Here is a 20,859-nt window from a genome sequence, read left to right as displayed (position 1 = left end):
CCTTCCGCTAGCCTCTCTCATTCATTATTCACAGTTATGGGCCCCAGCCCCTTGATATGCAGCCAACTTGACTGAGTCTTTCAGATATCCTGAATGACTTACAGCCAAGTCAAGCTCAGACACAGCTACCATCCAGTGCATCTATAAAGAGCTAGGTCCCTTTTTATATTCTTCCTAGTCTTTTTTTCTTTAGGACCTTTTTAATATATATATAAGGGTATCCATTACTATGGATACTCCACTAGAAAAGGACTAGATTTAGCTAGATAGTGGTCAGGTCCATAGCAGACTTGGCCTCATATCATCCAGGACATCTGAAAGACTTAACTAAGTTAACCAGATTCATACTAACAGGGTTAGGGACCACATCGCGCTTCCTTAGCTGATTATCTATAGTAATCAGTGTAAGTGGCCGTGTGGAGATAGGCTACTTAGGGAGATTCCTAGCCAGTGAGATATCATCAACTAGGCTGCAGGTTGCTGCTATGATTATGGGAGTATATAGGTCTACTAATAAAAATATATGTATTGTGATTTACGCGTTTAAGCGGGGAGTTGACGCGCAGCTTATCAATCAGCCTTATCGGTGGGGATCTTCTTACAGATCTTCACGGTCTACGGAGTAGATCACTCGTCATTCGTCGCTGGCATCCAGAGAGGTAGGTACTTGATTACATTGCAGGCATATACTCTGAAACTCACATGATCTCAAGGTTTAGAGCCTCGATTGAAGGACGAGATTTCACAGATCAGGGTGGAGGAGAAGGGCCTGGAGACCTTGCGGGAGATCACGAATGGTTCCTGAGCTGCAAAGTGCTTAGGAGAATATGCCGAACCCTTTCAAATGGCGTTTCCGAGCTTATAGTGCCTAGGTGGATAATGACCGGGACGCTGGGTCAACTTGAACAGACCTCGCTGAATCGAACGTCGTTGAGCATTGCCTTGGTTTATAGGAACTCGATCAAGGCAACATTGCCCATGTTGGATGTCAACGTTCATACTGTGATTCGAAGTAGACTGTCCATGAGCCAGACTCATTATTAACCATCTTCGCATTGGTATCTCAAAATATCTTGAAAGTACTACACATGAAAGGCAACTATGGCACAGTATTAGGTGGCATCCCTATTAGTACTTCAATGAGAATGAAGAGAAATAAAATCAATCGACCCATGTCCCGTAACCCTATTAACTCCCGTCTCGAGATTCATTACCACCTGGGACCCAGTCGTAGCCATGAGGCGTCTCTGTAAAGAACAGGTCATCATTTACAGAGCCCAAGTAGCAAGAACGAAGCCAAGGAGACCAGCGGCAGAGACACCGAGCTGCAGCTGGCTAACAGCAGCGGCGTTGGGGTCGAGGTGGCGGTAGAGCTGCTGGTAGCAGTGCCGGAGCCAGAGGCCGAGGAGTCGGAGCCTGCAGATTGTCCAATTAGCTTTGGCTTCCTTGGCCTGTTTCAAAAATGACCAAATAGAATCAGCAACATACCAGAAGTGCCAGTCTTAGAGCTGCCGGAGCCAGTGCTAGTGGTGGTCGCGGTGTTGGTGCTGACACCAGTGTTGGCGGAACCAGCATTGGTCATGGTCGCGGGGAAGAAGTGGCTGCTGTAGCAGCTGTTCTGGCACGCGGCATACTTGTCGGTGTCGCTAGGAGTGCCAGAGCCCTGAGGGCACGCAGCAACACAGCTGACGGTGTCGTTGGCCTGCTGGTCGCTAGGGCAGGGAACCTTATAGCATCCAGCAACACAGCAAATGTCATTAGAACCGCCTGAATGCAATCGCGAGGTTAGCTTTATGTGCTGGATAGTTCAAGAAAAGCTATAAATACGGACATTTGGCGGCGCAGGAGGCCTCGGGGGTCAGGCTGATGGTGGTGGAGGCTGCGCTGTCAGTGGTGGACTGGGCAGTAGCCAGGACCAAGAGAGAGGAGACGGCGATGATGTTGTTGAACTTCATTTTGACTTGGTTTGACTGTAGAGTTTCCGAAGCGACAGACTTGAGATCTCAGTGCAAGAAAGAGAAAAGAAGATTACTGTTACAAACGAGAGACTGGTGTTTATTGATGAGGAGGAAGAAGAAGGAGAGGGAAAACAAAGGTAGTTGGGGGAAAGGAGGAGTAATAAAGTAAGACCAATGACAGTAGTAGATACCCTCAGGCCATGAAACCTTGCTGGGAAGGGTTCTTTGTGACGTGTGGATATTGGACACACTAATGACTCCAAGACTTGTCACTCCCAGGTTTCTTGTTGTTACGCCTTCCCATTAGTAGGGTTTCAGTCTTTCCTGTCTGTAAGTTAATACTTATTTTGAGTTTTAGGACTATCCTAACTGCTTTAATCATCCACTGACAGCGTCACTAAGGCTTCATGCAGTATCTCCTCAGCTAGCTTAGCTCTGTGGACGATCGTGGTTGGACAAAGCTGTTGAAGAATTGGAGAAAATCAGGTTGTCGTCGTTTAGTCTGGATTCTTCCAGTAGCATCGGCCATACAAAATACAGCGTACAACAATAATACATAATAATAATGATCCAAGGAGGATCTGATCATCGTCACCGACTGCTATTTTCGAAGCAAGCCGCCTTGTTTGGCTGATATGGTGACGCTCAATAATAGTGCAAAGATATCTAGTGATAGGCATAATAATGATACTTGACTAAATAATAAATGAGGTGCTCATTCAGTGTAACCACCATTTTGCGTGTATGTCATCAAACTTCAGCTGAAAAGTGAAGACCCTTGCTGATTATTATTAGCAAAATAGAAGATCAGAGGCATGAGGAAATTGTGGCTGTGGAATCTGGGGTCGGAATTCAAGAAAAAGAGTGCCTAAAATAAACAGATTCCTTAGTGTGGGCCTGTCTGCCTCTAGTCCGAAGTCATTTGACGCGGACCAGGTTTCAATTTTGACTTCTGTGCCTGTGATTTCTGACCAGAATGGAAATTGTGAGGCAAATAAGGGGTTTGTCTTTGTTGATCCTGGACGCTGCTCCGTCAGTACTCTCAATTTTCCACCACGACAATTGAGGACCATGAAACTTGGTATGAACAGGGCGACTGTTGCCTTGGACAAGGTATCTCGAATCTTCCTCGTTAAACCTCATCGCATGGCCCAAGTGGAGCTGCTAAAATGGTTTCCATGACTCCTCCGTCCACCAGTAACACTAAGCCCAGAAGCGAAGGACGTGCGCCGCCGATTCTCTCTAGACGATGGGTGCAAGTGCAAACAGGACAAACCACTATTATATTGTTCAATTAGCCTCACGTGATGTCGCGATACCGCGTCGCGTCGCTGCATCACTAAACAATGAGCCTTATAATCCGACGAGGGGCTATTTGGTTAAGATCAAGCGAGTCGCGACATGTCCGTTTCTGGTGACGACTCTAATGATTATTTTGACGATGAGATTGGCGACGTTACCGTTCCTGGGACACCCGACGCAGTTGAATCAGCCCAGACGAACAACCGTCCAGCAAAGCGTCGGCGCCTTGACGCTGGCGTTTTTGATGATGCAGGCAAGCTACCGCCACCTGATATTCGCTTACGATCTGGATCTGATACCTCTTTGACTTAGAATCCGATATCTCCATAGATCAGGGTGACGGGGAGGACGAACTTCAATCGCCCGACCGAGCGTCTGTTAACGGCGTTCAATTTGAGGATGTCGAGAGAACCTCCAAGTACAAGGTCTTTGTACCAAAACGCAACAACTTCCAGGAGAATATCTTCGTCACACAATTGACCCAGCCGCCTTCGCCCCCGGAGATGATTCGTGGCCCTCGATGGAAGAAGCCTGGCCCCGAACCTCTTGCGCCCGAGCCTACAACGACCGCTGTTGATGCCAGTCATCAACCGGATCAGTATTATGATGAAGATAAAGAAATGGAGGCTGCTATTGCAGCATCACTGCAATCATTTGAGGAAGAGAATGGGGGAAATATCCCCTCTACTGCATCCAGGTCTACACCGGCACAGACTGCTGTCGCACCTTCCGCCGCACTGAAAGAGGCTGCAGCGGACGTGCCATTCGATCTTGATGATATACCAGATGACGCCTTCGATTCGGACCTATCCTTGTCGCCACCCAGAACGACATCTCAAGCGACACGTCGACCGCCTGTTCAATCTCAATTCAGCACCAATCGCCCGCTTGGCCTACGGCAATCCACATTATTCGACATGGCTGCACGAAATTCCGACATCTCCTCGCAGCAGGGAGAGCAAATTTTCTCACCACCGGAGAAAAATGAACCTCCTACTCATCACAAACTCAATGAAGAGGCTATAAACACATGGGTCTACCCCACTAATTTGGGGAAGACGAGAGATTACCAATTCAACATCGCACAGCGAGGTCTTTTCCATAATCTGCTGGTTGCGCTTCCTACTGGTCTTGGAAAGACGTTCATCGCTGCGACCATTATGCTCAATTGGTATCGATGGACAAAGAGTGCTCAAATCATCTTCGTAGCACCGACAAAGCCCCTGGTAGCTCAGCAGATCTCTGCTTGCTTCCAGGTGGCCGGCATCCCGCGATCACAGACGACCATGCTGACAGGTGAAGCCGCGCCAGGCATTCGCGCGGAGGAATGGAAAAGCAAACGTGTTTTCTTCATGACCCCTCAAACCCTCGTCAATGATCTCAAGTCAGGAATAGCCGACCCCAAACGTATCGTTCTGCTCGTTGTTGACGAAGCTCATCGTGCCACTGGCGGCTATGCATACGTGGAAGTGGTCAAGTTCCTCAAGCGGTATAACAAGAGCTTCCGGGTCCTCGCCCTCACTGCAACCCCAGGTTCTACTGTGGAGTCAGTGCAAGCCGTCATTGATGGCCTGGGTATTGCCAAGGTGGAGATTCGCACCGAGCAGTCTCTCGACATTCGGGAGTATGTACATGCTCGGGACACCGAGATACAAACGTTTCAGCACTCCGATGAAATGGTGCTGTGCATGGAGCTTTTCACAAGGACTCTGCAGCCGCTTGTCGACCAACTTCGTAACCTCAACGCCTACTGGGGAAGGGATCCGATGGCTCTCACCGCGTTCGGTCTCACCAAGGCCCGTCAGCAATGGATGGGTTCAGATGCAGGGAGGAATGCGAACCTTGGCCTGAAGGGCAAAGTCAACGCAATTTTCACCGTCCTCGCGAGTTTGGCCCATGCTATCGATCTCTTGAAATATCACGGTATCACGCCGTTCTATCGGCACCTTTTGCACTTTCAGTCTAACACTGATGGCCAAAAGGGGGCAAATATCAACGCCAGATTGTGCAGGACGAAAGCTTCAAGAAACTCATGAACCATCTCCAGCCTTGGACTAAGAACCCAGAATTCATCGGCCATCCGAAGCTAGAATACCTCAAACAGGTCGTGCTCAATCACTTCATGGATCGCGGGGAAGGAACCGCAGCCAATGGAGACCAGAGTCAGTCAGCGACACGAATTATGATATTTGTACATTTTCGAGACAGCGCTGAGGAGGTTGTCAGAGTTCTGAAGCGGTACGAGCCTCTGATTCGACCCCACGTGTTCGTAGGGCAGAGCAGTGCGAAAGGATCGGAGGGAATGGACCAAAAGACACAGTTGAGCATTGTGCAAAAGTTCAAGAAAGGCACATATAACACTATCGTGGCAACCTCAATTGGTGAAGAAGGTCTTGATATTGGCGAGGTCGATCTCATCGTCTGCTACGACTCTTCGGCGTCGCCCATCCGCATGCTCCAGCGCATGGGACGTACTGGTCGTAAGAGAGCTGGTAATATTGTGCTGCTTCTGATGCAGGGCAAAGAAGAGGAGTCTTATATTAAGGCCAAAGATAATTATGAGAAAATGCAGCAGATGATAGCCAGCGGTACTCGGTTCATTTTTCATGACGACACATCCCCTCGCATCTTGCCCCCAGGAGTTCGACCTGTGGCTGAGAAGAGGCAAATCGATATTCCGGTGGAGAATACGCAGGCTGATTTACCAGAGCCCAGAAGGAGAGCACGGCCCCCAAAAAGGCCGCCGAAGAAGTTCCATATGCCAGATGACGTCGAGACTGGTTTTGCAAAGGCGTCCAGTCTAACTGGGAAAGTGACGAAGAAAGCAGAAACTAAGAGAGCCGTCCGCAAACCAACGCCAGAGCCTGTGGAGGTTCCCGCCCTGGAAGAAGTTCTCCTTACGCCAGGACAGCAAGAGGATCTTGAGCGACGCTATTGTCATATAGGAGGCACTAGTCCAGAGTTCATCCGGAACCCACGTGTTGACGCCTATCCTCGCCTGCAATCCGTTCCTAGGCCGACAAAAGCTGTTAAACATGGTTCCTTGACCTTCCGCATGATTGGTACTCTTCAAAAAATGAGTAAGGTCACTGTTGATTGTGAAAGCCGATACCGGAAAGTGTTGGCTCTGGAGTCAAGCAAGAAGATTCAGGACTCAGTTCTGTCTGGCGAATCGGGCCCTCCAGCGCAGAACAGTGGAAGGCTGGGGAAGAAGCCGCACGCCTTCAAAAGGGCGTTGGCCACTTCACGGCTAAACAATATATATGTGCGGAAGGACGAAAATGAGGACGGTTGCACTCCCGAACTGCTGTCCCCAGAGAAGTTGATGCCATCTTTTCTGGAACCTCATCCCGAAATACCTCCCTATTCATCACAAAGAAGCCAAGATGCTTTTGAACTAGATTTCCCTGATGTTGAGACACTTCTCAATCGCAGCGCAGAGCGTCATGCTTCTCGCAAACGAAATAGATTAGTTCTTGACGACAGTGAGGGATGACATTTTGGTCAGCGTGGACGCTCTTGGATACTTAAACTTGGCTTTTGGAAGATTATCGTCGTCTCTAGATACCCAAAATTACATAGCAATAGATGAGTTTTGAATCTCTTTATTGTTTTTTAAGGGTAGTATGTTCATCAGGAGCGTTCTCCAAGCTCAGGGGGAGCATAATGCCACCCCCACTTTCTTTGCGCACGCACCTTAATCGGCCAAGTCGAGAGGGAGGTCCGGTTTCACGTAGAGCTCCCCAAATACAACACTCTTCCAACACCTCACACCATGGCGGACATCCAATTTGACAGTGCGCTGTAAGTATCCAATTCCAAGCAATCGATTATATACCTCATATTCCACGTCTTGGGCCCTCAGAACGAGGAACCGGACAGCGGAGTGTCACCCCGCTCGGAGACAACAACAACAACAGCTCAAGCTGACCATAACAACCACATCCTAGCGATCTTCTCCGGCGCCTCAACCCCCGCGACACGAAACAGAACCTGCAGGCCATCACATCGATTGTCCCAGACCTGACCGAAGATCTCCTCTCCTCAGTCGACCAGCCTCTAGAGATCCGCCGCTGCCCGAAGACGAACCGCGATTACCTGCTCTGCGACTACAACCGGGATGGGGACAGCTACCGCTCGCCCTGGAGCAATGAGTTCGATCCACCACTGGAGGACGGGACGGTCCCCAGCGAGCGGGTGAGGAAGCTCGAGGTTGCGGCTAACGAGGCCTTTGATGTGTATCGGGAGCTGTACTATGAGGGTGGAGTGGGCAGCGTTTACTTTTGGGATTTAGATGATGGGTTTGCGGGTGTTATCCTCTTGAAGAAAGGTGGGCTTTGTTATTTGATGACTGGTTATATATGGGCTTTGCTAATGGTATTGCGGACAGGTGTTACACCCGGAGCGAAGAGCTCAGGAGAGTGGGACAGCATTCATGTCTTCGAGGCCACTGATAGGGCGCGCATGTCTCATTACAAGCTCACGAGCACGGTAATCCTGCACTTGGCGAACGAGAATGAGGCCCTCGGCGAGATGGATCTCAGTGGCAATATGACCCGGCAGATGGAGGTTGATCTCCCTGTGGAGTCGGATGCGAGCCATGTCGCCAATGTCGGTAGGCTCGTTGAGGATATGGAGTTGAAGATGCGGAACTTATTGCGTATGTTTCACATCTGTGAAGAGTTGTTCTGCCTTGACACGTCACATGCTAATCTGACTTGCGACGGCAGAGGAGGTCTACTTTGGCAAGGCCAAGGATGTGGTGGGTGAACTTCGAAGTAAGCCGCTTCCGTCTCACGGTAGGACAAGGGAATGGATGCTGACAAGGAATACAGGCCTCGCACCGCTTTCGGAAACCAATAAAGAGAAGGCTGCACACCTGGAGATGATTAGGTCCATGCAGCGGTAGTGCATCGGCCAGCCATTGCTCGCTGAGTTCTGCGAACTAGCATCTGTACTTTGCTTGCCGTCTTACATGAGCATGCCTATGTTCTTACTCCTTATCTCGCATCATCATCAAAGCTTCTGCCATACGCGTCAAAGTCGGTAAAGACTGAGAAAGGCAAAAGTAAATAGGTCTCGTTTCTTTTCAGCCTGCGCCGAATAAACTCGTTCACAAAAGCATCCGTGAACTGATAACTTCTTCAATTCAATGTGTGGGTATCATATAGCACTCCTAGTTGCCCCAATAAGATGTAGCTTGGCTTGTAGACCTGAAAACTCCAGCGCGCTGAGATATGCTGAGTAGTGGGCGCCTCGTAATATTTAGGGCCTCTCAATCGACCTCCATCTTATGTCCTCCTTCCGTCTTCACCCTCGCAGCTGAGGAATCGCCAAGTTGTTCCACAAACTGCCTCGCTGCTGCCCATAGCTCAGCTTCCTTATCCTTCCCTACAGTGTCCTTCCTGCTATTCAGCCAGCTGACGTCCAACGGGTTCGAAACAACCGTTGCCCCTCCTCCGCCAGCACCAGGTAGATCACCAGTCCTCGAGGCCGACTCCGGTGCTAAGATAGCAGCTTCCTCCAGGGCGTAGACCTGGCGACGTAACCTGACATCGATGGAGGAAAGGAGCGCGAAGTACTGCGACGTAGCCTCTTTAAACCGCGTTTTATGCGACTCGAGGGAAGTGTCCTCGGGGGAGTCGCCCGTTCTGGCGTTTGTGAGGGCTTGGATCGCGAGACCGGCGGAGTGAATCAGTTTTGCAACATCCTGCGAGCGATCAGTGTCTGCTAAGTAAGTGGTTTGGTGACAGCTGCGAAAGGTTCGTTTGTGTCTATGCTGAGAGTCGCGCGGAGCTACTCCTTACCTTGTCGACCTCGTTTAGCTGGCGGATCCGGTCCGCTGAAGTGAATACTTGATCTGGTTGTGCAGAGCTCCCGCCCTCGGCCATCTCTTTGACATTGAGGTATTCCACCCGGAAATCTATCTCAGTGAAACCCGATTGAAGATAAGGTCAAAGTAAGAATAACCTGACCTTTGTCATGATGCCGGACAGTGACAGATTTGATTACCTAAGCCAAACCTTAGCGCTAACCCAGACAGTCCTAGCTCAATATCAGAGACGTGACTTCGCAAGCCTCCCGATTTACTGAACCATCCGAAATCAAGTCACTTTTGCATCTTATCTTCGCTTTTCGTTCAGAACGCAGCGAAGCCAAAAAAAGACGCGACCGTCAGTACCTGGACATCTAGCGTCGCGCCATGTCTGCGCCAGGCGGGGCTCCGAGCCCTGCACCTCGAAGTGCAAGTATCGGCCCCGGTGGTGGTGGTATGTCTATGCCTCCCCAGCAGCCCATGGGAAATACCACTCCAGTGGGAGCACCGACTCCGGGTCCTCCACCGCCGCCACCGAGTGGTGCGATGTCGCAGCAGAATTTGAATCAAATAGTAAGTATTGAGGATTTTGATGCGTGAGTTTCGTGGGTTTTGCGCAGATTATATCTCATGTGCTGGTGTTTTTTCGTCATTAAGTGGGTTGTTTTGGCTGTGTTGCGCTTGGACAAGCCTTGTGTTCGTCTTGAAACACGGCCGTAGCGTTTCATGTGCCTTGAGGACGAAGTCTGTCATGGTTCAGTGTTCATTTCATGGCTTGCTTTACATCACGTATACACTTTTTCTTTACTGTGTTGCTAACGCTATCTAGGTCATTGATTACCTGGCCAAGAAAGGATACAGCCGGACTGAAGCCATGCTGCGCATGGAATCAGCTAACCAAGAAATCGATGGCCGTCCTTTGCCTCCTCTTGGCGAGGATGCGCGTCCCAAGTATAGAATGGGGTTCGGTGAGTATCCCTACATAGTATATCATTAGTCATATACTAATGCCGCGTGCATCTAGATATACTAAAAGTCTGGGTTGAAGACAATCTAGATCTGTATAAGGTAGGCCGCTTTGTCATCATTAACATGGGCAATGCTTACTGTCGGGCAGCCGGAACTTAGGCGCGTTCTGTGGCCGCTCTTTGTCTACTCTTTCCTCAACATGGTGACATCGTTTTACCCACAAGAGGCCAAGCAGTTCTTTGATATAAACAAGAACCTGTTCCTCCCTGAGCACACAGACGATGTCCGTAAACTGGAGCCCATCAGCCTTCCTGAGCATGTTCAAGACAATGCTACGGCCAAACTCTACCGGAATAACAAGTATCGCTTAGTACTCAGCAACCCAGCATTTTCGAACCTTATGCAGTTTCTCGAAAACAAGTCGAAAGAGGGAGGCTCTGTTATGTCCGCTATTCTGAGCAGCTACTGCACAATCATTACCAAAGAGCGTGCGTCCGACGATCGTTTCAGCTTCGCTGCTATGCTAGGCCAAGCTGGAGCAGGGCAGACATTTCCCGCTGAAGACGAAGGTATTCCCGGTCACCATCCTGGATCGGCCTACACCGGCGATAATCCGGCAATGGCTGGAACATTACCCCGGCTCCGACTGGGCAAGCTTCCTATGGAATCTACGCTTGAGACCGACGTACGAGGCGAACTAGCAGACGAAGACATGAAGAACCCTCCGGCACCTGGCCACTACAGTCTCGTGCAGGAGTTTGACCAGATGATCAAGAAGGAAGAAGACGATGAAGCGCCCAGTCGTGCTGACATTCCATATCCTCCCTCGACCGCACGCGATGTGGCTCTGGAAGTCCAAAAGGTGAAAGAGAATCGTGATCGGTTCAGGATTGAGGGCCGGACAGGAGGTGTTGGTCCTGCAGTCAGTGTTTGCATGTTCACATTCCACAACACTTATGACGGGTGGGTAATGACCGACTCTTTGACTGGGAGTTTTATTAATGAAGTGACAGAATCAATTGCCTGGATTTCTCTGACGATAATATGCTCGTTGCAGCTGGTATGCAGGAGTCGTATATTCGTGTTTGGAGCATGGATGGCAAGAAAATCCAAACAACCTACGATAACGTGGATGATGCGCCTCCCTCGAACTCGCGTCGTCTGATCGGACACTCTGGTCCGGTTTATGCAGTCGCATTCGCACCTTCTGCCACTCGCTCAGAGGGCGCTGTTGCGCCGACCAACGCCCGTTGGCTACTCTCCTCGTCTGCAGACAAGACCATCCGACTCTGGTCTCTTGATCTATGGCAGTGCATGGTCGTCTACAAGGGCCATGATCATCCTGTTTGGGATCTTCAGTGGGGCCCTTTCGGTCACTACTTTGTTTCTGGTGGACATGACAAGACCGCTCGTCTCTGGGTTACAGACCATATTCGTCAGCAGCGTATTTTCGTCGGCCATGACCAGGACGTGGACTGTGTCTGCTTTCACCCGAATTCCGCCTACGTCTTCACTGGCAGCTCCGACCATACGGTCCGCATGTGGGCGGTCACCACCGGTAACGCTGTGCGGATGTTCACTGGTCACACCGGCAATATCACGGCCTTGGCCTGCAGCAGAGACGGCAAACTTCTTGCATCCGCAGACGATCAAGGATCCATCCTCTTGTGGGATCTGGCGCCCGGAAGATTGTTGAAGCGCATGCGCGGTCATGGAAAAGGAGGCATCTGGTCCCTCAGCTGGAGCGTTGAGTCGACAGTCCTGGTCTCTGGCGGTGCCGACGGCACTGTCCGTGTGTGGGACGTCACCGGCCCAGCCCAAGATCCATCCCAAGGTCGTGTAGTCGGAGACGGCGGAGCAGGCACAAAGGTCGATGCAGGTAACCCCTCTGCCGCTTCCACTCAGCCCTCGACCTCGGTTGCTCCGGGAATGGGCAAGAAGAAAGGAAAGGATGTCGTCGTGACACCTGACCAGATCAGCGCCTTCCCCACGAAGAAGAGCCCGGTCTACAAAGTCAAGTTCACCAACATGAATCTGATCATTGCCGGCGGGCTTATCTTCCTTGATGAGAAATTGTGAGTTTCGTTACGTTGCAAAAGTGGCGCCAGATACCCGTATTGTATTTTGATCTGTCTTCCCTTGCATTTCCTATTGCTCACTGGACCATCATGGGGCTTGGTGGCTTGATATTCGGCGGCGTCGTGGGGGAGGCATCGGTGTTACATTGGCAATAGTACAGAAAGTCACTGGCTTTCCTCTGTCCAATAATGATCCAATCAAATCCTGTTTGTAAGTCTATAGCATGGTAATCCCTCTTTGTCGGGACATTAGAAAGTAAAAATGGTTTCACTACTCTACGGCTTCTGCATATGTCCCGCGCTGCCACCACCATGCAAAGCACTAAACGAAGCACCGGCACCTGCACCCTTCTGCATGGCAGCGGAAGCCTGCATATCAGCCACCTTTGGCGGAAGCACCAGCGCGCTTCGATCATTCCGCTTGTAAAAGTCCACCAGGATCTGCGCCGTCTTCGCCGGCATATCCTCCTGGACGAAATGGCCCGCTTCAGGGAGAACCTGGAGTTGATATTTTCCTGTGCAAACAACCGTCAGCAGGACACAGCCAATAACGAGAAGGCTAAGACAGACCTTGCATCTGCCCGATCATCAACTCCTTGTCTAGTCTATCTGTCCCGGCTAACAGAAGGAGCTTCCCGCCGCGCGCCTCCAGGAATTTACGGCTGAGGCCGATGAACCAGTCTTCCCAGAAGGGCTTCGTGGCGGAGAGGTTGGTCCGCCAGACCCATGGTTTGGAGGGGTCTGAGGGTGTTTCTTCTTTGTATAGGAGGGATGGGACGGAGACTCTGGCGGAGGTTCTGTTTCGGATTGTTCGAGATCGTGTGCTGCAGCGATATGTTAGCCTCATTTCGGCGATGTAGAGAGAGAGATATAGGTGGACGTACTGCCACTCAATGCCCGATGTCAACGAGGGGAATCTAGAAGGACGAGTAGAGAGATATTTCTCCATACTTTGGAGGGCATCCATGGCTGAGCCTGTCTCATTTGTCATCAGTAGAACCCCCGAAATAGATAGAGGTATCATATACATACCCTCGACAACATCCAGCACCGCATAAGCCAGTAATTTAGAGCCGAGCTCCCCCTTCTTCGCAACATCAGTAATCACCGCACCCCCGAGACTATGCCCCACAAGAACCAGGTCGGGAAGCTCCCCCCAGCCCATTTCCGCCTGGGTCTTGCGAACAACGTAGACCAGGTCTTGGTTGAGCGTTTCCAGGCTGAGATCTAGTTCGGCGGCCTCTCCATCAGCTCGTTGCACTGACGTGCGGCCGTGGTCGCGCGCGTCTAGCGACAGGATCCCCGCTTTAGGGAGGATCTTGCGGATTTCCTCTGCGCATGTTGCGAACGAGAGTCCTGATGAACCGGCGCCATGGTGCATGACGAAGAGTGGGCCTGAGTCGGTGGGTGGTGTGAGATAGACATGGTGGATGATGCGGAGAGTGTCGGTTTCGCGGGTTAGAAAGAGCTCTTGGGTGAAGAAGTCTGACCAGTTCAATGAGGAGGAGTCGGAGGATCTGGATGTCATTAGCGGGATTCTCACATCCTTCTCATGGAGTCCGTGGGTTGGAGGTGAATGCATTATGCACCGGGATGCATATGCATCTGCAGTGCGACCGTGCCAACGTACCCCTGACTAGCTCTAGCAAACAGCTGCCTGCTCGGCGAGGGAATCACGGTCCCCGCTGATGAGACCGAAGAGGAGTCCTCATCGTGACTGCTTTCGGTGGGGTGGTTCATGGACGAAGACTCGGATAGAAGAGGGGCCTCGGGCGGCAACTTGGCCAGCTTTGATTTGGCAAAAGCCTTGTGAAGATCACTCATGGGCGGTTGATATCTATGGCTATGGTCTGATTATATATGCCTCTATATCGACGTCAGAGCAGATTGTTGATTAGGGAAGGCAGTTCCTCTGACCATCTATCCGGAGATGGCGTTGTGGTAACGTGGGGTAGGCCCAACCTGAACAGGGTTGTTTTGAGGCTGGACTAGATATATCGGGTAGGACAGAAAGGACTGGCATCTACAATGATGGTTTATATGGTTGATCCAATTTTATCTTATTATCGAATCTTCGTGTACTTGCAAAGCAGATGTTGATGAACGTGGTGTAGGTGGGCAGTGCCGCCCTGAGCTGGCGGTGAGTAAGCACCGTTCGCTGCTATAGATACTCCGTAGACACCATCACATTCGCGCAGACGGGGATGGTCGCTTTTATGTTGTCCAGCATGATATTGAGACCATTCATGGGGTTAATCCGATCAGTTCTACTCGTACAATCCGGCGGTGGGAGTAATTACGCGGGACTGTGGCCGGGTTATTATGTTGTTTTGGTGTATAGGTCACAATATGAAGCGGAGTATATATATCTGGATGATTGTAGAAATGGCAAGTCTGCATTTAGTACACCATTGTCCCACTATTTCACTGCGAAAGTAGAGAGGTAAGATAATCACATATATCGAGCCGGAGGCGGCCAAATCCCATCGGGCTCCCCCTCCGCATTCCGCGAGTGACGCGCCTCCCGATGCAACAGTCCCAGCTCCGAGGTATGGCGATACGGTCTTCGTTTTGCCTCACCCACGAGATCGCGCTGTGTAACACGCGCAAAGAGCGTCGGGGCGATGTGCTTGATGTGCACCTTGAGCGCCTCAGCCGTCTCCTCCGGCTCGCCCAACCAGACGTACGATCTGGACTCGTCGCGCGATTGCAAAGACTCCTCATCAACATAGAGGAAGCAATCCAATCGCAGGCCCCTCGGAATCTCGCTGTTGTCGCGCATCGTCTGAAACCTACCCCGGCCGTTAGGAGGTGGGCTTCATTGTATGTGAGAGCATCACCACTGTGGACGGCTTAGGCCATGAGTTCACTCATGCTCTGTCCACAGGCGCTTCGGCAGAGCGCCTCCTCTTCCTCTGCGGGTGGGCGATGGGGGATGGCTCTTCGTTCTGCATCGGTCAGTGTGGATGGGTCGCTAATGGCGCTGTTGTAGAGTGTCCGCGTCGCCTCTTCCAGGGCGAGAGGGCTGGTGTCTGTGACTGTGATGGCTCCATCATACAGCTGGACAGACATCAGGGAATAATATGGAACAAAACGCAACCTAAACTGATTATACAGGAAAAGGCGCTATGAGAATGTCGATGGCGGGGTGGAATACTGTCTTCAAGGCTGACGATCACCTCCTGGTCTGGAATGGTGTATGTATACTGGCTGATGAAATACATTTGATATGGCTGTGCGACATGGGACGGCCTTCAAGAGACTTATTTCCTGGCCAGATGTCGAAGTTGCCCATGCTAGATGGGTCACTAGTTGCCCTGAAGCGCGAGATATATATACAAAGGACAGCCAACAGAAGCTGTGGAGATCTAGGTCAACAGCAAGTGAGTAGGCCGGTCAGATCAAAACATAATACCTCCATCGACGCCTCATGTACTTCTATTGTGATGAGTAATTGGGGATCACGTGATTCCTGGATCGTCGATGACCTCACTGCGTCTGCAATTTAGGGATCTGCGGGAGCTGCATCAACGGATCATCAACGAATGCGTCTATCTACCGGTGGCTCTGGGACCGTCAAGGGAGGGGAGATCCCGATGATCAGCTGGACACACAGCTCCATTTCCGGCGGCAAACATGAGCTTATCTAGCTCGCTTGATAATGAGCCGCTGTCTGGCTGCGTTCGTCATGACGTCAACTCCAGGAATTCATGATCTACCTTGCTATCAGTAGAGGGATACCTCTCTATCTCAATTTTTTATTGTTCATAATCCTCCTATCTCTTCTAGTCAAGTCTAACGAATTTATTCTTTGCGTGGTATCTCTGAAAGAATAGTCATAACGACTCCACTGTCATCTATTACCGAAGTCCTACCTATGACATATAGGCCGCGCAGAGGACAATGGTTTCACTGTGGCGCTCGAACGATAACCCGGAGCGAGAGGAGCAAGGCCGCGATGAAGATGATAGATCCAGAGGACAGTATCAGGAAGCAGATGAACGGACACGACTTTTACCGAGAGAAAACCAAGGATATCTGAGTCCCGATGATCCTGCAGTAAGTTGCGGATGTTGAGGATAACAAACCTCCTGCGCTCGTGTTTCTCTAATAGTTTTTACTATCAGGTATCCCCCTACAATCTGTGGAGTGTCAGGGCTCTCAGAGCCTTGTCCTCTTTCTGTCTCGCCCTCAGTTTCGTCTGGTGGACCTTCCTGCTCGTCTCCATCTTCGTCAGCCCTCCGATGATGCACAGCCGTGGCTCTGGCTTTTTTAGCTTCGCGTATACGACACTCACCGTCGGCTACCTCGTTATCGCACTACTATTCTTTACAATCCCGTCAAAGGCCATGACGATATCCGGCATAGTGGTGGCCGTCTTCCTCTTTGTGGATATGTGCATTATCCTCGGTGTACCTCAGCTGCGCGTCGAAGAGGGCTGGGTCGGTATCGCCTCGGTCGTCTGGGCCACCCTGATATCCATCTTCAACGTCCTCCAAGACCGGACCGTTGCCTGGGGCAAGAGGGAGGAAGAGGAGCGCCTTACCGGACGAGAGGAAACCCGGCGGTCCCTCCGGGAATGGATCGCCGTGCTAATCGAAACGATCTTCATGGTCGTGATCGCGATAGTCTCGATCCTCTTCACTGCAACTCTGATCATCCGCGCCCGCGATGCCTCCCTCCACGCCCCGGGACAAAAGTACCTCGTCAACGGTGAGAAGTACCAAGTCCACCTCGCCTGTGTCGGTCCCTTGAACGGCACCACCGACGGCAACGGAAAGCCCACCGTCCTCCTCGAAGGCGGCGAAGGCCCAGTCGAGCACTCTCTGCAACCCTTCATCGACAACGTCTACAAACAAGGCCTCATCGACCGCTACTGCTACTGGGACCGACCAGGATACGCCTGGTCCGACAATGCCCCCTCCCCACACTCCGCCGGCATGGCAGCCGATGCTCTCTCCGAAGCACTCGCCCTCGCCGGCGAGGAAGGGCCCTGGATCCTGGTCTCCTCCGGCGTCGGCTCCATCTACAGCCGGATCTTCTCCAGCCGCCACCTCCTCGAAACGAAGGGCATCATGCTCATCGACGCCATGCACGAGGACTACCTCGGCCAAGTGGGCAACGCCGGCCGCGGCTTCCTGCTCTGGCTGCGCGGGATCCTCTCCCCGCTCGGCCTGGACCGCCTCTTCGGCGCCATCTTCAAGGGCCGCACACGCGAAGACCGCGTCTACGGCCGTAGTGCGTACCAGACGGACAAGTTCCTCAAGGCCAAGTTGCAGGAGAACCTCGTCGCCGAGTCAATGACTGCCTCCGAGATCCAGACGGCGCGCCATGTCCAGATGCCCGATACGCCGCTTGTCGTCGTAAGCTCCGGGGTCGAGGTCCGCAGGAGCAACAAGTGGGCCAAGACACAGGAGGATCTGACCAAAATCACGCAGAACTTGAAGGATTGGGATATCGTCAAGGGTGCGCCTCATGAGGTGTGGAGGACAACTGAAGGTCGACAGGTTCTGGAAAAGAGACTCAGGGAACTGGTCAAGGGCGAGTGATGATACCCGTTTCTGGGATGATTTCTTTTTCTGCATTTCAGGTTTGTCTATCAAATTGTAATGTATCTAAATTGTCTTACGAGTGTGATGTCCTCATGTTTGTCCTTCTATATGCGGTCCATCATTCTTTGGATTTCTGTGCCTTCTCTCAGGGATCTCTCATTTCACGCGGTTACTACCTAGGTTAGGGATGACAAAAGAAATTGATGAGGTAAATTGTCCTGTCTGATCATTGCAGTCGCACTCATGACGATAATCAACCGCGCTGGAGATCGTACACCCATAGACCAGAACGGAGCAGCCTCTCGAATCAGAAAGACACCAGCCACAAAACTATTCCAAGTAGGTAAACTATTACGACTAGGTATACACTCATGGGGCTCTCGAACCCTGACATGCAAGTATCAGCCATCACTTTTGGAGTGCAGCGGACTCCGGATCTACCTCATCCAAATAAGGGCGGTCTTCATGAAGGCTGGACAGACTCCGAAAACCCATACCAGCAAGGAATCGTAGGATGATCGCAAAGACACAGACGAACATCGATACAATGGTCACTAAGATTGGATGCCGCATACCAACGATGAATGGTCGGACAATGTCGAAGCATAAGGTGGGCACAGGGAGACGCAATTCGAAAAGACGCGTATACCCATCCATTGAAGTATGGGAAGAAGGTGCATCCTGCTCGAAATCTGCAGCACGTTCCCGGGAGGCTGATAAAACAGCTTCCACATGCACGATGTACGAGACTTGAGCTAGCGAGGAGCACTGCGGGTTGTGCGGAGGTTGGTATAGGGTCAATGTTATCGGAGTAGAACTGTGTAGCTTCTGCCAGTGGGGAATCAATCTCGAGGGACGCGACAGTAAACCGGCTAAATGCTTCAGAAATGTGTTCTCTTTGGGTCTGCTAGACGAGGCTCCGTGATCGGTGCTGAATGACCTCAAGAATGCGATTCGGGACTCGGGCGAAAGTATAGCCCGAAGCAGTGGTAATCTATCACTGGTGGGTATTGGAGCTGGAAATGGCGTGTCCGGATCGCCTAATAGAACACGATACGCATTCTGAACACCGCGATGGGCGACTCTCCGCTGATCATGAGGCTTACGGTGGCTCGAATCGACCCATGTCTCTCTTTGCACAGTCGAGGCAACTTTCTCTTCCGGAGGGAGATATTCCACAAAGCGAGAATGTGGCTGAGGCCATCTTCGAGGCTGGGTAAGACTTGCGTGCTGTGACGGCGTGGGATGCTTGCGCTCCGGTGAGATTGTACTTGCTCGTGGTTGTGCTTGGCCAGAAAGCTTGAAACCCTCTACCGCAGCATCAGTGAGGAAAGGAGGCTTCGGTGGCCTTGGTGGTCTCCAATTACTCTCATCTTCATTGGCCAAGAGGCGGGATCGGACGTTCTCTGAGCTGCAATCAGGCCAGGTGATCGAGGTGATGTTACTCTGATGCGATGAGAGCGCACTTTTTCTGTTTCTTTCGCGGTACAGGTGTGCAGACGAGAGGCGCTTCGCCTGTTCGCTTTCGGACGCCGGACTATTGGTTGGATTCGTGGGCAAGGGTTCGTCAAAGATGAATTGCGTATCAGGCTGCCGACTGGAGGGTACTGTTGGAATAGTAGACTTGACGTTCGTACTTCGGTCGTTCCGAACTCCATCGAGTTCGCGCACAGGAGACGGATCTAAACTGCTAGGATACTCGCCGAACAAACTGCAAATGTCGTCTTCCGACTCGGTGAGTCGCGTCTTGTTCGGAGATTTTGAAGGAGTGACCGGTGCATTCTCTTGCAGATGTTCCTCCAGGGCGAACTGCAATGTATGTGAAGGGCTGAACTGTCGGTGCGATGTTATATGGTCCATTCGCAACTATTGTAGGTACCAGAAAATGGGCAAGGGCAGAAAAAAAAGATCTGCGAAGCTTGTCAATTAGTTATAATGAACTGAGGAGGTTGAAGAAAAATATGATTGCGGCCAAGTAGGGAAGTTAGACAGGATGCGAATCCATTTTGGGAAGGCGTGATCCCGTGCCACACAACGATCTCCTAAGGGTTAGGACTCCAGAGTAGGGACATGGTATGGTAAGGTGCAAGTATTATTGAAAGAACCTTGCCGGAGAATTGTTATAATTCTACAAGTTCAGAATTGCAATCGCGAGTGGTTATGTACATCAGGTATCTATTTCAGGACGGCTTGCAGGGTCTCCAGAACCTGTGACAACGTTAGTAATTGAGTATAGGCTTGTGCTAATGCGCTCGTGGTTGACCTACCTCAAGCTCAATCTTAGCCTCAGCAATGTCCTGCTCGCTGCCACTACCATTGGCAATCTTCTGGACCTCGGCGATCTGGGACTTGACAGCCTGTAATTGAAAGATTAGGGTCAAAAAGTATATCAAGACATTTTCTTCATTTCCACAACTTACATCGGCGCTGAAGTCCTCGAGGGGGTATGCCTCCACGGCGTTGATGCTCAGAGCAGAGTCAGGCTGAACGACGGCGAAGCCACCAGAGACTGAAGAACGTAGACTCGTTAGTGCGATGCTATCGGAAAGTAATGCGACATCTTCGTGGTCCCACGATATCGCAGCACAAATCTCAGCGGGGTTGTCCGGACGTACGGAAGAACTTCTTGTTGGCACCACCCTCCTCAACGATCTCAACGAGACCGGGCTTCAGCTGCTCAATGGAGGGAACGTGGTTGGCGAGGACACCCATTTCTCCGGACTCGGCGGGGATGTTGACCTGGACACTGTAAGGGGAGGTCGTCAGTACGCATTCAAGTCATGTTCCGAATTGTCGGTCGTCGATGAGAGGGGAGTTGGTCGTCACATACACGCCGGTCGACTTGAAGATAGTCTGTTCCGAGATCCTTATGTCAGTTTCCAGCCTACAAGTCGAAAAGGGTGCGTTCAGTTATCTCGGATCGTACCTGGTGAGGAAGGGCCAGAGAAAGCTTGATCTTGTCCGACACAGCCTCAGCGTAACCTCTGCGCTGGAGAGGAACGCGGAGAGCTGAGGGACGAGCCCTGAGAGCAGAGCGGGCAAAGCGAAGAGAGCTCATCTTGCAATGGATGGAAGGGAGAACGTGGTGATGGTATCCCTCTTGAACCTGGGTCAAAGTTGCAAAGGTCGAAGTCCGACTGCCGGTTGTTCCCTAGCGGCTCTTCGCGTCACGTGATAGACCTTGA

General features: G+C 51.4%; 10 protein-coding genes across 10 annotated transcripts; 4 read left to right on the top strand and 6 right to left on the bottom strand.

The window, feature by feature from the left end:
- Nucleotides 1-1,268: 1,268 nt before the first annotated feature.
- On the bottom strand, nucleotides 1,269-1,955 carry P174DRAFT_424850 (uncharacterized protein; the record flags this gene model as incomplete). Its single annotated transcript, XM_024825234.1, has 3 exons — nucleotides 1,269-1,416; nucleotides 1,485-1,767; nucleotides 1,832-1,955. 3 exons carry the CDS (start codon nucleotides 1,953-1,955, stop codon nucleotides 1,269-1,271), a joined length of 555 nt encoding a protein of 184 aa, XP_024678267.1.
- Nucleotides 1,956-3,000: 1,045 nt separating this feature from the next.
- Nucleotides 3,001-6,843, top strand: mph1 (3'-5' DNA helicase). Its single transcript, XM_024828375.1, has 3 exons — nucleotides 3,001-3,513; nucleotides 3,573-5,183; nucleotides 5,243-6,843. Exons 1-3 carry the CDS (start codon nucleotides 3,360-3,362, stop codon nucleotides 6,754-6,756), a joined length of 3,279 nt encoding a protein of 1,092 aa, XP_024678266.1. The 5' UTR covers nucleotides 3,001-3,359; the 3' UTR covers nucleotides 6,757-6,843.
- A 172-nt stretch (nucleotides 6,844-7,015) lies between these two features.
- Nucleotides 7,016-8,377, top strand: cap2 (F-actin-capping protein subunit beta). Its single transcript, XM_024828374.1, has 5 exons — nucleotides 7,016-7,064; nucleotides 7,211-7,590; nucleotides 7,651-7,920; nucleotides 7,991-8,038; nucleotides 8,096-8,377. The coding sequence occupies exons 1-5, from the start codon at nucleotides 7,036-7,038 to the stop codon at nucleotides 8,167-8,169; spliced, it is 801 nt and encodes a 266-aa protein (XP_024678265.1). The 5' UTR covers nucleotides 7,016-7,035; the 3' UTR covers nucleotides 8,170-8,377.
- A 17-nt stretch (nucleotides 8,378-8,394) lies between these two features.
- P174DRAFT_445572 (mediator of RNA polymerase II transcription subunit 11) lies at nucleotides 8,395-9,201 on the bottom strand. Its single transcript, XM_024828373.1, has 2 exons — nucleotides 9,068-9,201; nucleotides 8,395-8,970 (listed from the first exon to the last, which is right to left on the bottom strand). Exons 1-2 carry the CDS (start codon nucleotides 9,149-9,151, stop codon nucleotides 8,536-8,538), a joined length of 519 nt encoding a protein of 172 aa, XP_024678264.1. The 5' UTR covers nucleotides 9,152-9,201; the 3' UTR covers nucleotides 8,395-8,535.
- Nucleotides 9,202-9,368: 167 nt separating this feature from the next.
- Nucleotides 9,369-12,338, top strand: P174DRAFT_413678 (putative transcription initiation factor TFIID subunit). The gene is made up of 5 exons (XM_024824361.1): nucleotides 9,369-9,648; nucleotides 9,905-10,043; nucleotides 10,100-10,143; nucleotides 10,193-11,007; nucleotides 11,058-12,338. Exons 1-5 carry the CDS (start codon nucleotides 9,463-9,465, stop codon nucleotides 12,121-12,123), a joined length of 2,250 nt encoding a protein of 749 aa, XP_024678263.1. The 5' UTR covers nucleotides 9,369-9,462; the 3' UTR covers nucleotides 12,124-12,338.
- A 1-nt stretch (nucleotide 12,339) lies between these two features.
- Nucleotides 12,340-14,218, bottom strand: ppe1 (putative ribosomal protein/carboxylic ester hydrolase (Ppe1)). Its single transcript, XM_024824360.1, has 6 exons — nucleotides 14,040-14,218; nucleotides 13,753-13,988; nucleotides 13,155-13,639; nucleotides 13,007-13,097; nucleotides 12,693-12,946; nucleotides 12,340-12,637 (listed from the first exon to the last, which is right to left on the bottom strand). Exons 2-6 carry the CDS (start codon nucleotides 13,944-13,946, stop codon nucleotides 12,399-12,401), a joined length of 1,263 nt encoding a protein of 420 aa, XP_024678262.1. The 5' UTR covers nucleotides 13,947-13,988; nucleotides 14,040-14,218; the 3' UTR covers nucleotides 12,340-12,398.
- A 356-nt stretch (nucleotides 14,219-14,574) lies between these two features.
- P174DRAFT_435038 (uncharacterized protein) lies at nucleotides 14,575-14,904 on the bottom strand (the record flags this gene model as incomplete). The annotated part of the gene is made up of 1 exon (XM_024825908.1): nucleotides 14,575-14,904. One exon carries the CDS (start codon nucleotides 14,902-14,904, stop codon nucleotides 14,575-14,577), a length of 330 nt encoding a protein of 109 aa, XP_024678261.1.
- A 742-nt stretch (nucleotides 14,905-15,646) lies between these two features.
- On the top strand, nucleotides 15,647-17,945 carry P174DRAFT_454682 (uncharacterized protein). Its single transcript, XM_024829255.1, has 2 exons — nucleotides 15,647-16,181; nucleotides 16,250-17,945. Exons 1-2 carry the CDS (start codon nucleotides 16,026-16,028, stop codon nucleotides 17,669-17,671), a joined length of 1,578 nt encoding a protein of 525 aa, XP_024678260.1. The 5' UTR covers nucleotides 15,647-16,025; the 3' UTR covers nucleotides 17,672-17,945.
- A 137-nt stretch (nucleotides 17,946-18,082) lies between these two features.
- Nucleotides 18,083-19,534, bottom strand: P174DRAFT_378591 (uncharacterized protein; the record flags this gene model as incomplete). Its single annotated transcript, XM_024822846.1, has 1 exon — nucleotides 18,083-19,534. The coding sequence occupies one exon, from the start codon at nucleotides 19,532-19,534 to the stop codon at nucleotides 18,083-18,085; it is 1,452 nt and encodes a 483-aa protein (XP_024678259.1).
- Nucleotides 19,535-19,630: 96 nt separating this feature from the next.
- P174DRAFT_396367 (F1F0 ATP synthase subunit delta) lies at nucleotides 19,631-20,732 on the bottom strand (the record flags this gene model as incomplete). The annotated part of the gene is made up of 6 exons (XM_024823738.1): nucleotides 19,631-19,882; nucleotides 19,942-20,031; nucleotides 20,095-20,183; nucleotides 20,290-20,420; nucleotides 20,505-20,527; nucleotides 20,601-20,732. 6 exons carry the CDS (start codon nucleotides 20,730-20,732, stop codon nucleotides 19,850-19,852), a joined length of 498 nt encoding a protein of 165 aa, XP_024678258.1. The 3' UTR covers nucleotides 19,631-19,849.
- Between the last annotated feature and the right edge of the window lie 127 nt (nucleotides 20,733-20,859).

The sequence above is a fragment of the Aspergillus novofumigatus genome (assembly GCF_002847465.1).
Source record: "Aspergillus novofumigatus IBT 16806 chromosome Unknown P174scaffold_9, whole genome shotgun sequence".
NCBI lineage: Eukaryota > Fungi > Ascomycota > Eurotiomycetes > Eurotiales > Aspergillaceae > Aspergillus > Aspergillus novofumigatus.
The sequence above is the reverse complement of the archived record's forward strand: the minus strand, read 5'-3'. Positions and strand labels throughout refer to the sequence as shown.